The sequence below is a fragment of the Arachis ipaensis genome, chromosome B5 (assembly GCF_059453495.1).
Source record: "Arachis ipaensis isolate K30076 ecotype BB chromosome B5, ASM5945349v1, whole genome shotgun sequence".
Classification (NCBI taxonomy): Eukaryota; Viridiplantae; Streptophyta; class Magnoliopsida; order Fabales; family Fabaceae; genus Arachis; species Arachis ipaensis.
The window spans coordinates 8,562,315-8,576,309 of record NC_142440.1 but is presented as its reverse complement, the minus strand read 5'-3'; the positions used below and the strand labels follow the sequence as shown (position 1 = coordinate 8,576,309).

The 13,995-nt window shown below is 29.4% G+C and overlaps 1 protein-coding gene across 2 annotated transcripts; it reads right to left on the bottom strand.

The window, feature by feature from the left end:
* Positions 1-2,902: 2,902 nt before the first annotated feature.
* Positions 2,903-6,386, bottom strand: LOC107642766 (uncharacterized). Of its 2 annotated transcripts, none has more exons than XM_016346238.3 (7): positions 5,780-6,386; positions 5,304-5,408; positions 5,154-5,219; positions 5,003-5,068; positions 3,781-4,092; positions 3,611-3,689; positions 2,903-3,493 (listed from the first exon to the last, which is right to left on the bottom strand). In XM_016346238.3, exons 1-7 carry the CDS (start codon positions 6,128-6,130, stop codon positions 3,348-3,350), a joined length of 1,125 nt encoding a protein of 374 aa, XP_016201724.1. In that variant the 5' UTR covers positions 6,131-6,386; the 3' UTR covers positions 2,903-3,347. The 2 variants fall into 2 exon arrangements, with proteins under 2 accessions (XP_016201724.1, XP_016201723.1); XM_016346237.3 differs by having other exon boundaries at positions 3,781-4,116; positions 5,780-6,351.
* Positions 6,387-13,995: the final 7,609 nt, after the last annotated feature.

The following is a 13,995-nucleotide window of genomic DNA, read 5'->3' as shown; positions in this document are numbered from 1 at the left end:
ACCCCCCTTCTCAAGTTCAACTAACCATCATGATTAAATCGAATCCATTTAATTCGATTTATACGTAACTAATCTCTATATATTTAGTGTTTGTTTCAGAATACTCTTCTTATTATTATTATTATTATTATTATTATTATTATTATTAGATCAATTTTTTATTTACTTTGTCCAAAAAGATTAACAATTCATACATAATAATCTTATTATTGAGAGTACTTACAAAAAAAAGTATTAAATTATGTTATTTTATATGTTATTTTTAATTTAATAAATAAATATTAATTTTGAAAAAGTATTGTAATTAAATATTTTATTTACTTTGTCTAAAAAGTGTATTTACTTAAGCGTTTTATAGTACTAACATCTTTTAAGTCATTTTTTAAAATTGTTTTGCATGGAATAAAATATTTTCTTGTGGTATAATATAAATTAATTTATTAAAAATATATTTACTCAAATTTCAAATATAATACTCTTCTAATCAATAATAATTTAAAAATTAAAAAAATATTTTATTTCATGCATTAAAAAATAAGCTAACAAAATATTTAATTACAAGATTTTTTTTAAAATTAATATTTATTTATTAAATTAAAATTAACATATATTAAATAACATATTTTAGTATTTTTTTAAGTATTCTCGATAATAAGATTATTATGTATGAATTATTGACCCTTTTTGGACAAAGTAAATAAAAAATTGATCATATAATAATAATAATAATAATAATAATAATAAGAGTATTTAAAAAGAGTACTAAAAGAGTATGTTGAGTGACTAAGTCATTAATAAATATATAATTTATTTTTATTAAAATTAAAAAATTTAATATAACTTTATATATTTATATTTTTTATAAAATTTTAAAATTAAAAAATTATTTATTAAATATAATTATTATTAGTTATGCTTATTAAAAATTATTGAGGGAGATGTTGCTTGTAAATCGAATCTATGGGTTTCGATTTCCATAAATCATTAAATCGAAACAATTGGCTTCGAACTGAATTGGTTCGATTTACATGTAAATAAAAATCAAATGCAGTTATCTCGATTTATGGTCATTTCTAGTTCAAAACTTATTGCTTCGACTTATAGCCTTTCTCAGGTTGCATGTAATTCGAATCTACTTATTCCATTTAGTATTATTTTCTGTAAATCGAATTTATTTTATATAGAAATGTGTCTTAAAAGACATTCACAAAGAAAATTTAATTTTAAGAGATCTGGATAATTTTAGACTGCACTTAGTTGATTTCAGTAATTTACCCTTAATTCTTTCAATGTAAGCGTAGTCTCTTGATCATCCTCCGTATCCATCACACTTTTAAACAAAGGCTTTGGCTATGGTGGTGAAAGTATCAAGTGGTCTTTCAAAGATACTTTAATTTGATTCTAAATGTGTGGTTGTTAATCAATCGTACAGGTTAGTATGTGTATTTATATTCTTACCCAAAATTTATAATAATTATAAAGAAGCCTCAATCATTAATGAAAACATTGTTATTTAGATACAATTAAAAAAGGGTTAAGTTTATGGACTTTTTGTAACTTGGAGCTTTTAACAGACATGTGTATAAAGAACAAATATTTTAAACTAATATTGGACACTAGTTAACAAAAATTGTATCTTACTACTTACTCTTTTATGAAAAAAAACTCATAAAACAAATTGTAAACAAGAAAAAAAAACTCACAAGCAAAAGTGTCCACTATAATAATAATAATAATAATAATAATAATAATAATAATAATAATAATAATAATAATAATAATAATAATAATAATAATAATAATCCTTGATTATATACATTGTTTTATCAAAGCATTGATTTCAGCCAAAACATATAACAATTTCTTGAAAATAATTTTAAAAAGATTAATATATTTTTTTTTAATTTTAAAATGACTAAAATTAAATTGTGAATAATATATGTGTAGTTCAATTGTCTTCCGTTATTATATTAATCTAACCGTGATATTATATAGTAAAGATATTTTGGTAATTAAGTTTAATTAAATTGGTCTAATGGCTTAGCTGTATTTGGTTTTGAAAATAGAATAAGATAAGACTTTGAAAACAAGACACAAAATTAGTGTTGTTATATTTTATTTGGTGATAAACTAGCACAATTTATAAAAGTTAAAATTATTATTATTTTTTAATTAATAAATTTAAAAAAATAATAATAAAAATATAATTATAATAAATTAACAAGAATAATAAAAGAAAAAATAAAAAATAAATTGTGTCCCTTGTTAGTATCTCTGTGTCCTCCTGTTAGAATGGACATAAAAATAATTTAAAATTGGACCAAACTCTTAAAAATAGAACGTTTCAAATAATAGGAAAGATGAACGATTTTACATAATAAAAAAGTTAAACAGTCTATTTTAAATAATAAAAAAGATAAATCATCTATTTAAATTGATAAATACCTACAAATTATTTATTTTGATAATTAAAATAAATAAATTATTTATTTAAAAAAAATCAAGTTAAGGTGAACATAATATTAGAGTATGGGAGAACTAGCGAAAAGAAGGAACGGAAAACAGGAAGGCACTGTTCTAGCGATTCGAAAACCCAAAATTTCATTTTCATCTTTTTTGAGTTAAGCAACCCAAATTTTTCTCAACTTATCTTCATTTATAAATCAACCCCTACAACTTTTTTATTTTATAAAACCTCCCAGGTCCTTAAAGAACCACATTATTCTTTCCACATAGTAGAACCAGCCTTAAACAAAATATCGTTATGTGTTTTTTGGTATCTTTATTTGAATAAATGCCTAAGTAAAGACTCTTATAAATTAACAGACTAATTTTCAGAATGACACACCAACTTTAGAAGTTGAAAAAACAGGTGATTAGTATTATCTTTAAGCATAAAAAATCATCATAATGAATATTTCATAATTAATATAACAATATAATTAACAAGATAATATACCACGTGCAAGTGTACAACAATTGGCAATTTTCTCTCTCCTAGCATCATGAATACATAATTTAACTGGAGAGATATTCTACTCTCATATGTAATTAGGAAAAGACGCGTGTAGATAACACCATAGAATACTCAAGGTATGATCCTGATTTCCTGAGGAAACTAAAATACAAAAATAAGTATAGGAAGCTTTGCAAAAGCTTCAAATCCCTTGTCTTCCTGTTATCATTTCAAGCACCATTTCCGTCTGCACTGATGAAAACTTTTCAGAACATGCTGCATTCCATGCATGAAGGTGATCAAGGTATATATATTGAATATAGTTTCTTAATGGCATCATGTACTAATTACCTACTTAACTATGTTACTTGTGATGCAAGAATAACGTGGGTTAACTATTTCTAATGATCACTGATGATGATTGATCTCTTCCAGCAATGCAAATTTGCAAAGGGTTGTTGTCCTTAGGTTCACATGTTTGCAGGTCAAAGGAGAGTGATGTTGTGGGCATGGTTCCTGTCTCCAACTCTTTTACAGCTGGAATTTAAGGGGGGTGGAAAGTTTAGGGACCGTGAGGTTCTTATAAAATCATAATTGAATAGTTAAACTGCATATATAACTTCATTATATTGGATGAAACATAAGTGCACACACCTTGAGAACCACCTAATGGATCGGTATCTGAATGGCTTGCATTTGATTGCTGCTGCTGCAGTGTGTCTTCCCTATGCGCCTGTTTTTACATTTCAAAAGAGAACATGTAACAATGACTAGAACTATAGTTTTAGCAAGATGTGACATTCATTCCACATTGTTGAGCTTACCTCAGAAAATCTTCCTGGTTGAAGGTGTTTTATATGTGCTAGGATTGGCGGTTCCAGCCCAAAAGGCGCTTCTGAGTTGTTAAGATATGAAGGGTAAGTCACTGATGGCTGATTTGGCATGGTTGGTTTGTTAGGTAGGGATGCGTAGGGCAAGGGGTTGCCTTGGTGCAGAGGCAGACTTTCTGTCATGTTTACAGGGATGGCCCTGTTTTCTTCACTAAACTCCATACTCATTCTTGAGAACTGTAGAGGCTGCAATCCTTCGGGAAAGCTCATAGGGTGCAAACTCAATCCATTTCTCATCGATAGCATCTGAAATATTATCATAAACTTCCCCTACAGTTTAGAATAAATCTTTCTTGAAAGCCATTTCTATGGCCATTGGATATAATATATAATCTAAGTAAGCATAAGCTTTGAGTTCTTCATCACAAGAAGCCCCACATGAATTTCTGCTATAATGTTATTAATTGTAAGCAAAATTATGCCAAAATATATTGCCTATACCACCCTGCTTTTTCATAATGAAACTAATGAAGGTTAGGTTATCAATTAATGTTATGACAATTTTGATTGAATATTTCCTTTTACTCTGACTCTCTGAGCAGCTACAGGCTTCCCATTGATAGTTACTGTACTCAATTGTAAATACTAAGTCAACAATAAGATCAAACTTATTCTCTGCAATAGGCAACTGCACTCCTAGTTGCCTAATAGGTTGAAGACAAATATTAAACTTCACACGTGATCCTTGATTCTGCTAATTCTCCTATTATACAACTTGTTTATCATTGGTTATGAAAGGATTTCTACTAAGGACCTCTTTAGTAATATTTCAATTTGAACGGCACTACTATTATGATTTTTGCTGTGAGTCATTTGAGAGTGATAATTTATCCTATAAGGATGGGAAGCAATATATGGAAATTGTATTAGAATATTGAACGACGAGGTATTCAATAATAAGCATTCCTTAATAACGCTATCTGGATCATTACTATCATATCTAAGCTTTTTTTCTTCTTACCATTCATTTCTTAATTTCCTGTTGTTTTCTCTCTTCAATGAGGTAATGCTGTCCATTTAAAACAATGGGAATGTGTTTACAAAATCATACAATTATCACAAACGACTAGTATATCCAAACTCAAGAATCAACAGCTTGGGGCAAATTCGGCCAGCCACATACAACAATAATGCAAGATGTAAAAGTGACACAGACCTGTACTTGGAGCTGAAGCTGTTTAAGATATTCAATAGCCTCATCCAGCATTGAAGCCTTATCAGTCTGCAACATGCATAAAACAAAATTGAAGAAAGGATCATGAAGTGCACCATTTAAAACCAAAGGATGAAAGAAACTCTAGAGTTACCTTGTTAGAATTTGGAATTAGATTTTGCAAGGCCTTCATCTTTTCATTGATCCTACTCCTCCTTCTCTGCTCAACAAGGAAAACTACCATAAGTTTGAATGAAATCAAAACCAAGTACCACAGAAAGCCACGGTAGGAATTCAGAAAAACCTTTTCTGACAAATTATGAACTTCTGCTGCTCTGCTCCTCTTTGATGAACTCCTAGAAGGTACAGGCTTTGCTGGAACATCTTCTGCCAAGGCCTCAACACCCTCCTACATTTAGAAATTCCCAACCAATTGTGTTTCAAAAGTAAGTACAGAAAAAGGTGCAGCTGTTTCTTACCTCAAATCCTAGCAAGAAATTTAACCCTAAATCAAAAAGTTCCACAAAGATCCAGACTATAAACAAGCTAAGAACCAGAGAACTAGATAACATTAAGTTATTATGTTATGTATGATTGTATGTTACACTCCAAGACATTGAGTAAACCTAATGTGTCAGTTTCATGATATATTATTTTATTTTGCATAGAACCATAGTATGAAAAATCTGGCAGCTACCTTTTTCTCTTACAACATTACCTTTAGAACATGAAACAATTAGAAAGGCTAAAAGAGAGAGAGTGATATATAATTATATATACCTCACTTTCGCAATCATAGTCATCAGTATCGTTCGCACTGAGTCCTACGGAAGAAGAAGAGACATTTGGTGCAGAATTACCTCCGTGCCCCTTCATGGAGGAGGCAGAGAGAAAACCAGCACGGGTGGAACCAAGAGCTGAGATCTTCCCATCTTGAAGCTGTGAGGTTGATGGGAAACAAGAAGAGGAAGAAGAAGAAGGGAGTTGTTGTTGTTGTTGTGGCGGTGGTGGTGAATCTTGGTGAGGTTGTGAGGAACGCAGCAGAATCTGACGCAGGAAAAGAGAGATTTCGTCCTGTGAAGAAGAGGACGATGACAGATTCTTGTCATAGTTGTACATATGATCTCCCATTCTCTCTCTGTAAGTGAGGAGAGTGAAGGGTAAAGTTGGTTGCAGAAAGAGAAAGAGAAAGAGAAAGAGAAATGGTTATGGTTGGAAGGAGGTGGTGGTGGTTTTGCGTGCGGTGTTTGGGGTTTGGAAAGGCAAGTTAATGGCAATGTTAACTACTTTGAGAAACAGATGATGATGCAAAAAGGATACAAAGGACATGTTCATGGGGAATTGTGGGCGGGTTTTTTCATCAAATTATGGTAACATCACCACCCCACGCGCCATAACACGCTTTCCTATTTAATGCCCTCTATGCAATCCACTAATTACTCTTATTTTTGCAATTCAATCTACCATTTAGTGGATAAATATGTTTTTTTTTTTTTAATCTAGAGTTGTGTGTACAATCTTTGCTATCCTCAAAGTTTTAAGATCATATTATTCAAGTTTTTTACATAAACGAGAAAGTATATTGCATTGAGTCAATTTTTTTTATAACTAATATTAAATTATTAATCATTTTTTATCTTAATATTATTATTTTTTTACTTTTTTTTCCCTCACGATTTATTAAGATATGATTTGAATTACAAATATATATTTCTCATCTCTCATAGTTTTTTTAAGAAGATCATAATTAGGTTTGGATATTTTATTTTATTTTCGAATATTCTTTTTAACCTGATTTTGGACAATATTCTTTTAATATGTAATTTTAAATATTTATTTAAATATCAATAATGTAAGTTAAAAAATAAATTCTAAAAAATTAACTAATATTAATCGATAAAAAATTAGTAACTTCATTATTTTTTAGTAATCTACTCGTCCAAAAACCACTTAAATAAAATAAGAAATTAGTTAAAGAATAATATTTTAAAAAAAGATTTAACTAATATATATTTTAAAAATATATGATAAGATTATTATTAATAAAAATTTTAATATTTTTCTCTTAATAAATATAAAATAAATATATTGAAAATTTAAATTTTTTATTTTTAATAAAACTTTTTAATTTATAAAAAGACAAATTTTGAATTCTTAAAAAGATTAAAATAAATTTTTTGACTCTTTGAATGTATAAAAATAAAAAAAATAAATATTTTTAAAAAATATTATTAAAATATTTATGAATTTATGACATGTAATAAATTTATTATTAGTAAAAAATTTTAAATATTTTTATTTAATAAATATAAAATAAATATATTAAAAACTTAAACTTTTATGTTTTTTAAAAAAAAAATTGTTTTATAATTTTAACATATATCCTAAAGGCACGTGATAGATAAACCAACATTTATTAGCATAATCATCAAAATCATAGGATGGGTTCAATTCCGTTCTTGGTTTTGGTTGTAACTAATGGTAGTGTGGTTCCTGTTTGTCGCTGTAATAATGTCAGACATTAGACAAGTAGAGTGGAGCGGTGGTGGAGCTCCCGTGGCTGCACTTGCACGCCCCACTACAGGTGGCAGCGGCATGGCACGTGACCCACATTATCCCCCTTAAATTAATCTACTACTATTTATTTGTTTATTCTCCTATCTATATTTATCTATAATTCTCTGCATGCTTTAATTTGTTTTCATTATTAAATGGCTTTGCATTGTATATTTGTATGTATGTGCTTCATCTATCTGTAATCTTTATAGCGATTGATACTGATAACGATATGGACATCATCTAAAATCATTTTTAGTAGTAAATTCATTGTGGCGGTCCTTACCAGCTAGCTCGCTATTTGATATACTCGATTCCAAAAATCTTACATGCATCATGACTTCCGATCCATGAGATGAACACGCCAATATATGTATTTATATCAAAAAGCTTAGGAAGCTCAATATATTGCGTTGACGAGTTCCCTTAATTACGTTCATGCTTACACGTGTTCCGTAATAACCTCATCATACGCACTTCTTCTTTAATTCCCTCGTATTTATTTGGCAATTGGCACCGTTCAATAAATTTGATGTGTTACATAGCATATAATTTAATAACCACGTACTTATATATAACTATGAATTCTGATTTACTATATCTTTCATGGATTAAAAAAAAACACATCTAAGAATATTTAAGGCTTTGAAACATAGATTTAATTTTTTTTAATTAAAAGTGGAATTTAAACTCAAAATTTTTAAATAAAAATAAATGGACTATATCAATTTTGAATTCGAATCTCATTTCTAACTTAAAAAAAAAAACATAGATTTGATTCTTAATATCACATTATGTAAAAATTAAATGATGTATATATATAAACCTAGGACTTGCACAATGAGAAGAAATTAAAACACTTTATTTAGACTACCTAACCTTACTTCCAAGGCAATGGATTAAGACTTAATTTGGTAAAGTTTTAACAATAATTTATAAAAATTAATTTTTTAAAGATAATTTTTTAAAAGTTGTAGTATTTATGTTTGGTAAATCAAATCAAAATATTTTTTAATAAATACAGGCAACATCAATTACATTTGGTAAAATAATTTTTAAAATTTAAAAATACTATAATAGACATAAATACAAGTATTAAATTTAAAAATTAGTTAATATATGAGGTTATATTAGACTTTTAAATTTTGAAAAGTATAAGTCAACTTTAAAAAGCTTTATCTTAAGTGCTTTTAAAAATACCCTGATCTTTTAGAAGCTGCAAACACAAACACATAGTCTTTTTGATTTACCAAACACAAAATAAAGAGTTTGAGCTTTTAAAAAGCACAAACACATTTTTAAAAAATTTTACCAAATTAAGTCTAAAGGTGCCAAATATTACTTAGAGTATTTTTAGAATATTATTGTTGATATTTTTAAGAAATAAATTGATTTAGAATTAAAATATATATTGAAATTGATTTATCAAATAAAACTGATATCATTTTAAAAATATAATATCACTTTAATAAAAAATTAATAAAATTTTGTTACTTATATAATTATATTGATGAAATAATTTAAAATAATATAAAAAATTAATAGAATTAATACTAAATATTAAAAAAATAAATTTTATTTTTTAATTTTAAATTATTATTTATAACATATAATTTTATAAACATTTTTATAAAACTTAAAATAAAATAAATTTAGAATTAACATTGGAAATGCTCATATTAGTTAAAGATATAAGGCTGAAAAACACATGTATATATGTCTACTCTGCTTGAATTAATTCGGATGAGCTATCTAGAATGGTATATGATACAGGATCAAGCTAGCTAATTGGACATTTCACATTACGATGCTATGGACTTAAATTTATTTTTAGTACTCTTTAAATGCGTCGTTTATTAGATATAATTAATCTAATGGTAATATTAGAATGATAATATTAGAAAAATAAAAAATAATTAATCTAAATGTATATATATTTAAGGAAAAGTATAAGGAGCCAATGAAATATTTGAAAGGTCAAGAGGTTCTAATATTTTTTTTTTTTTTTACTTTTGGGGTTCTTCAAGGATCGAACTCTTAATCTTTCGGACATAGAACTCTGATACCATGTTAAGAAACCACTCATCCCAAAAATTTAAGCTGATGGGAGAATGTAACATTAATGGTTATATCTCTAATATCTGTAAATAATTATTGTAAGCTTTTTATTGAAACATCTAATAACCTGTGTACACAAGGTTCAAGGTTGAAACCAAAAGTAATAGATCTCTAAGAAGAGAAGAAAAGTTGGAGATGTTAATGTTGTAACTTAAGTTAATTAATGGTGTCACTATCTCTATCATTGTCGTGTACGACCCAATCTCACCTTAACCCGACATACAACAAGGCGAGTATATGTGACAAATATTTTAGTGATATCTTTTTCCAAACCCGGTTTATTCCTGTGATACGTGTCCAACTATTATTGGCTGCGGGTGATATACGAATCCAATGCTCTTTAATCTGTTCTTCAGGGAGGGACCACCACAGTATCTGCGTCAATGTCATGGAACGTCACACACAGTTATAAGGCTTCAACCATCATACACGGCAAGCAATATACCAAATTATCACCCCCTCTCTCTTTCGGCTCAATTTTTTGGAAATGGGGGGCATGTGTGTGCTTTGCTCCAATATGGTTTAAGGGTGAAACAGACATATTTGTGGAACAAGTTTTTTGTCAGTGTGGGCAGAAGGAAATCAGACCTTGCGTTTTCTTTGAATTTTAAATTTTTAGTAACAAATCGAAGGGTCCGATTTGTTTGGGTGAGAGATAAAAATTCGTATGCATGAAATCGGACCCAACGATATCACAAAGAAGAATTTTGCATGCAACTCGGAGGGTCCGAGTTCCACTCCAAACAGATACAAACGCAAAGAAATCGGACCGTGGATTTTGCTTGCTGTTCTCGAAGGGTCCGAGTTCCTACTACCCTGAACCCACATTTTTGTTAGACACCTCCCACCCCCATATCATTCTCATACACCAGCATGAGTCAAATATCAATATTAAAAAGCGCTCTCTTTCTCGGTTTCTCCTAAAAATATATTTGTACTCTCGGTACCTATGATTTGTGTTTAAACTTTAAACATAATTATAACTGATATGGAGTTCTTGAGTATATCCCAAAATATATACCTCGTCCGCGTGTATTTGGAATCTTCCTCAATCTTGAAGGCAAAGCTTGCATTTGTAGAAAATATTTCCACGCTTTATTAGTCGTAAAAAATATATAAATCGATTTAATAGTAGAAAAGAATTAGCATTATTTTGGAAATTCACATATAAAAAATTATGTCAAATTAATATTTACAAATCGTTAAATAATTTAATAAATTTAACTAAATAATTAATTTTTATCTTGTTTTGTTTCTCACTTTGAGATCTTTATTTCATTTTATAAAAAGATTATTTTATAATTAGTTAATTACAATATATGTTATTGAGATATCAGCTTAAATTAAAGGATTTTACTAACTTGTACTTTAAGATTATGAATTAAATATATATTTTTATGATATATATATATATATATATATATATATATATATATATATATATATATTTTTAAAATATGTCCTTTAAACCTAGGTTAGTTAAATCCTAAATTAAAATCAAAACATTTTTGTAACTATCGTATTTATTTAGGAAAATATTTAATGTTCATAGCTGTATGTCTCATCTCATCTCTTATAAAAAACAACTTATATGATTAACATAGTCGTCAAGTATTAAATGATGGTTAAATGGTGACCTTAACCCAATGTTTTAATTTTTCTAAATAAGAGAAATGTGGGACCACACTTTCTTTTGCCAATGCTGCCTGCATCTTGTTACGGAAATAGTTGAGCACTTTTGCAAATTGCGTTATGATTGTATCTTCTTGTGGAAATGGATGCAGCTTTTTTACTCTGACTTTCATATGAGAGAGGGGCACATTGTTGCAATTAAGGTCAAGGATGAAGGAGAGTGAGTAGGAGACTCAGACTAGTGCCTAATAGTATGGAGAAATCAATGCCGATATTAAAGAGAAAGATATGTTAGATATTTCTTTAAAAATCTCTAAGAATAATGTTGTTTGTTCATTTTATTTTTGTGGCTTCAGTAGAAGTTCAATTAATTCAGCATGAATATCTCAAAATCAAGGTTTAGATTTGAATAGTTACTCAGTAATAAAATGTTTATTCGTATCAAAAAATCAATTATCATAATCAATCATATATAGGTCAAGTACAGTCAAAGGTTAATATGTGCTGTTAAAATTTTTAATTTAACAGAATTTTTGTGCCATTAAGATCAATGTTTTCTATATATACCACAATTTCATTCTTAATTCAAAATTATCATATAACGCGGATTTTTTTCTATTCATTTCTCTTGACATTACCTCTTTAAATCATGGCAAAAAGTGAAAGAAATTTAATTGGCTCTATTTCTTTGAATAATGAAAGAGAAGAATGATGTAATATAATTATCAGAGAAGGATATAAAGGGGGCTATTCATAACTACATTAATAATCTAGTTGAAAGACTTTTTGTTGATAAATCCTTTTCAACCGGAATCATGGATGGGACATTTAAAGCAATTTGGGAGAGACTAATAGAATTTCGAGTAAAGGAGATTGATCACAATCAATTCCAATTCTTTTTCGATAACGAGTGGGATATTATGATGAGAATTGAGAGAAGCTCCCCATATCTTTTCAAGGACTATACTCTTCATGTCTAATGTTGAAAAGAGAGAGTGTGCATTGGAGAACAACTAATTAATGAGATACCAATATGGACCCTTTTGGGAGTTCCTGAAACCTTTAAGACGCTGGAGATTGCTCGAAAATTTGGTGAAGGGCTCGGCAAGGTAATGGATATGGGAATATTTGATGTTAAAAGGAGAGAGACATATATCATCAAAGCAAAGGTGATTATTGATGGAAATCAAGCTGTAAAAGACTCTTTTAAAGTTGATGGTCCTGTGCAACTATAGGCCATGATCATAAAACATGTGTTGTGTTTTTGGAGGATATAAAGAAAAATAGGTTAAGGGAGGATAAGATAGGAAAATGGATCAGAGCTGATCAAATTAGTATAAGGGTGGAGACTAAAGAGGATGAAAGAGAAAGGAAGAAAAGAGTTTTCAAGTGGGTCAGCCCCTTCGCAGAAAGAAACCCCTCCCAAACTGCCTGGTAAATGGATTTTTAAACTTGGGTATCAAAAACAAAAAAAATGTACGATCAAGGAGTCAAGAGTCCTGCCAGGAACAAAAGGTGTGATGAAGAAAAGGAGAATGATAGGAGTATAGAAGATGTTATGGTTATAAGCTCGAATCAGATTCAGTTGGGAGGAACATGTAGTTTCCAAATGAAGCATGCTAACACAGGAGACCTAACTGAAAATCGCATCCCAAGTACTCCTACTGTTGAATAGTCCATCAAATATAAAAGGCTAAAATAGATGGCTAGATCAAACCATGGAGAGATGAAAATGCTGTCCGGGACTAAAAAAATTATGGAAGATGAACTGGAGATAGTTTCAGAGTCATTAACTAGAGGAGTTGTTGGAGATATGGATCAAGAGATGGTGGAGGGTGTCAGCCTTTCAGTGGCACCCAATGCACCATGAGAATCCTAATGTGGAACTGTTGGGGTTTGGAGAGACCCCTGATAGTCCACAATCTTAAAGAGATGTGTCAATCCCACTCTCCTGAGTTGATTTTTCTTTGTGAAACTAAAAACTAATCTCGAATGGTAGAACGTAAAGTCAGATCATGCGGATATCAAAGTTTTACATTAGTGGACCTGAATGAAACATCAGGAGGAATGGCTCTAGCATAGAAAGATCATATGGAGGTACACATTCTGTTTCAAAACTCTTTTTCCATAATTGCTTCAGTTAAAGATGAGAATGAGAATAAGAATGTGAGTTGGGAGTTGGTTGGAGTTTACTTGAGCACTAATGAGCTTATTTGAATCAATCAATTCAAAAAACTCTCTTCTCGACTTTAGCACTTTGAAGGTGGTTTTATCATCTTGGGTGACTTTAATGCAATTACAAATTATGGAGAAAAAGAGGAAAAAAATATGAAGTCTGATGCCTCCATTGAAAATTTCAATGGTTTCATTGATGGTAATCAATTGGTTGATCTTAGGATGATAGGACAGCGGTTCACATGGTCAAATAGAAGGGTTGGAGAGACTTGATCATTTTATGGCTGGAATGGCTTGGAGGGAGACTTATGTAGATACGGTGGTAAGAAGATTATCAGAGAATAGTTCAGATCACGCTCCTCTCTTACTTGATTCGGATCCTCTAAGATGGTTTACCAAAAAAGGATTTAAATTTTAAGAGTGGTGGTGTGAGATGGAGGATATAACGGCATTGATAGCGGAAATTTGGAGTATGAATGTTACTGGCTCACCTATGTATGTTTTGGCACAGAAAT

Excerpts from the sequence above, each read along its gene's own strand:
- LOC107642766 (XM_016346237.3), bottom strand. The coding sequence starts at position 6,130 with ATGGGAGATCATATGTACAACTATGACAAGAATCTGTCATCGTCCTCT. Across the intron at positions 5,409-5,779 it reads ACTATGATTGCGAAAGTGAG|GAGGGTGTTGAGGCCTTGGC; the intron begins GTATATATAATT and ends TTCTAAATGTAG. Across the intron at positions 4,117-5,002 it reads AGCTTCAGCTCCAAGTACAG|GGGAAGTTTATGATAATATT; the intron begins GTCTGTGTCACT and ends TCTAAACTGTAG.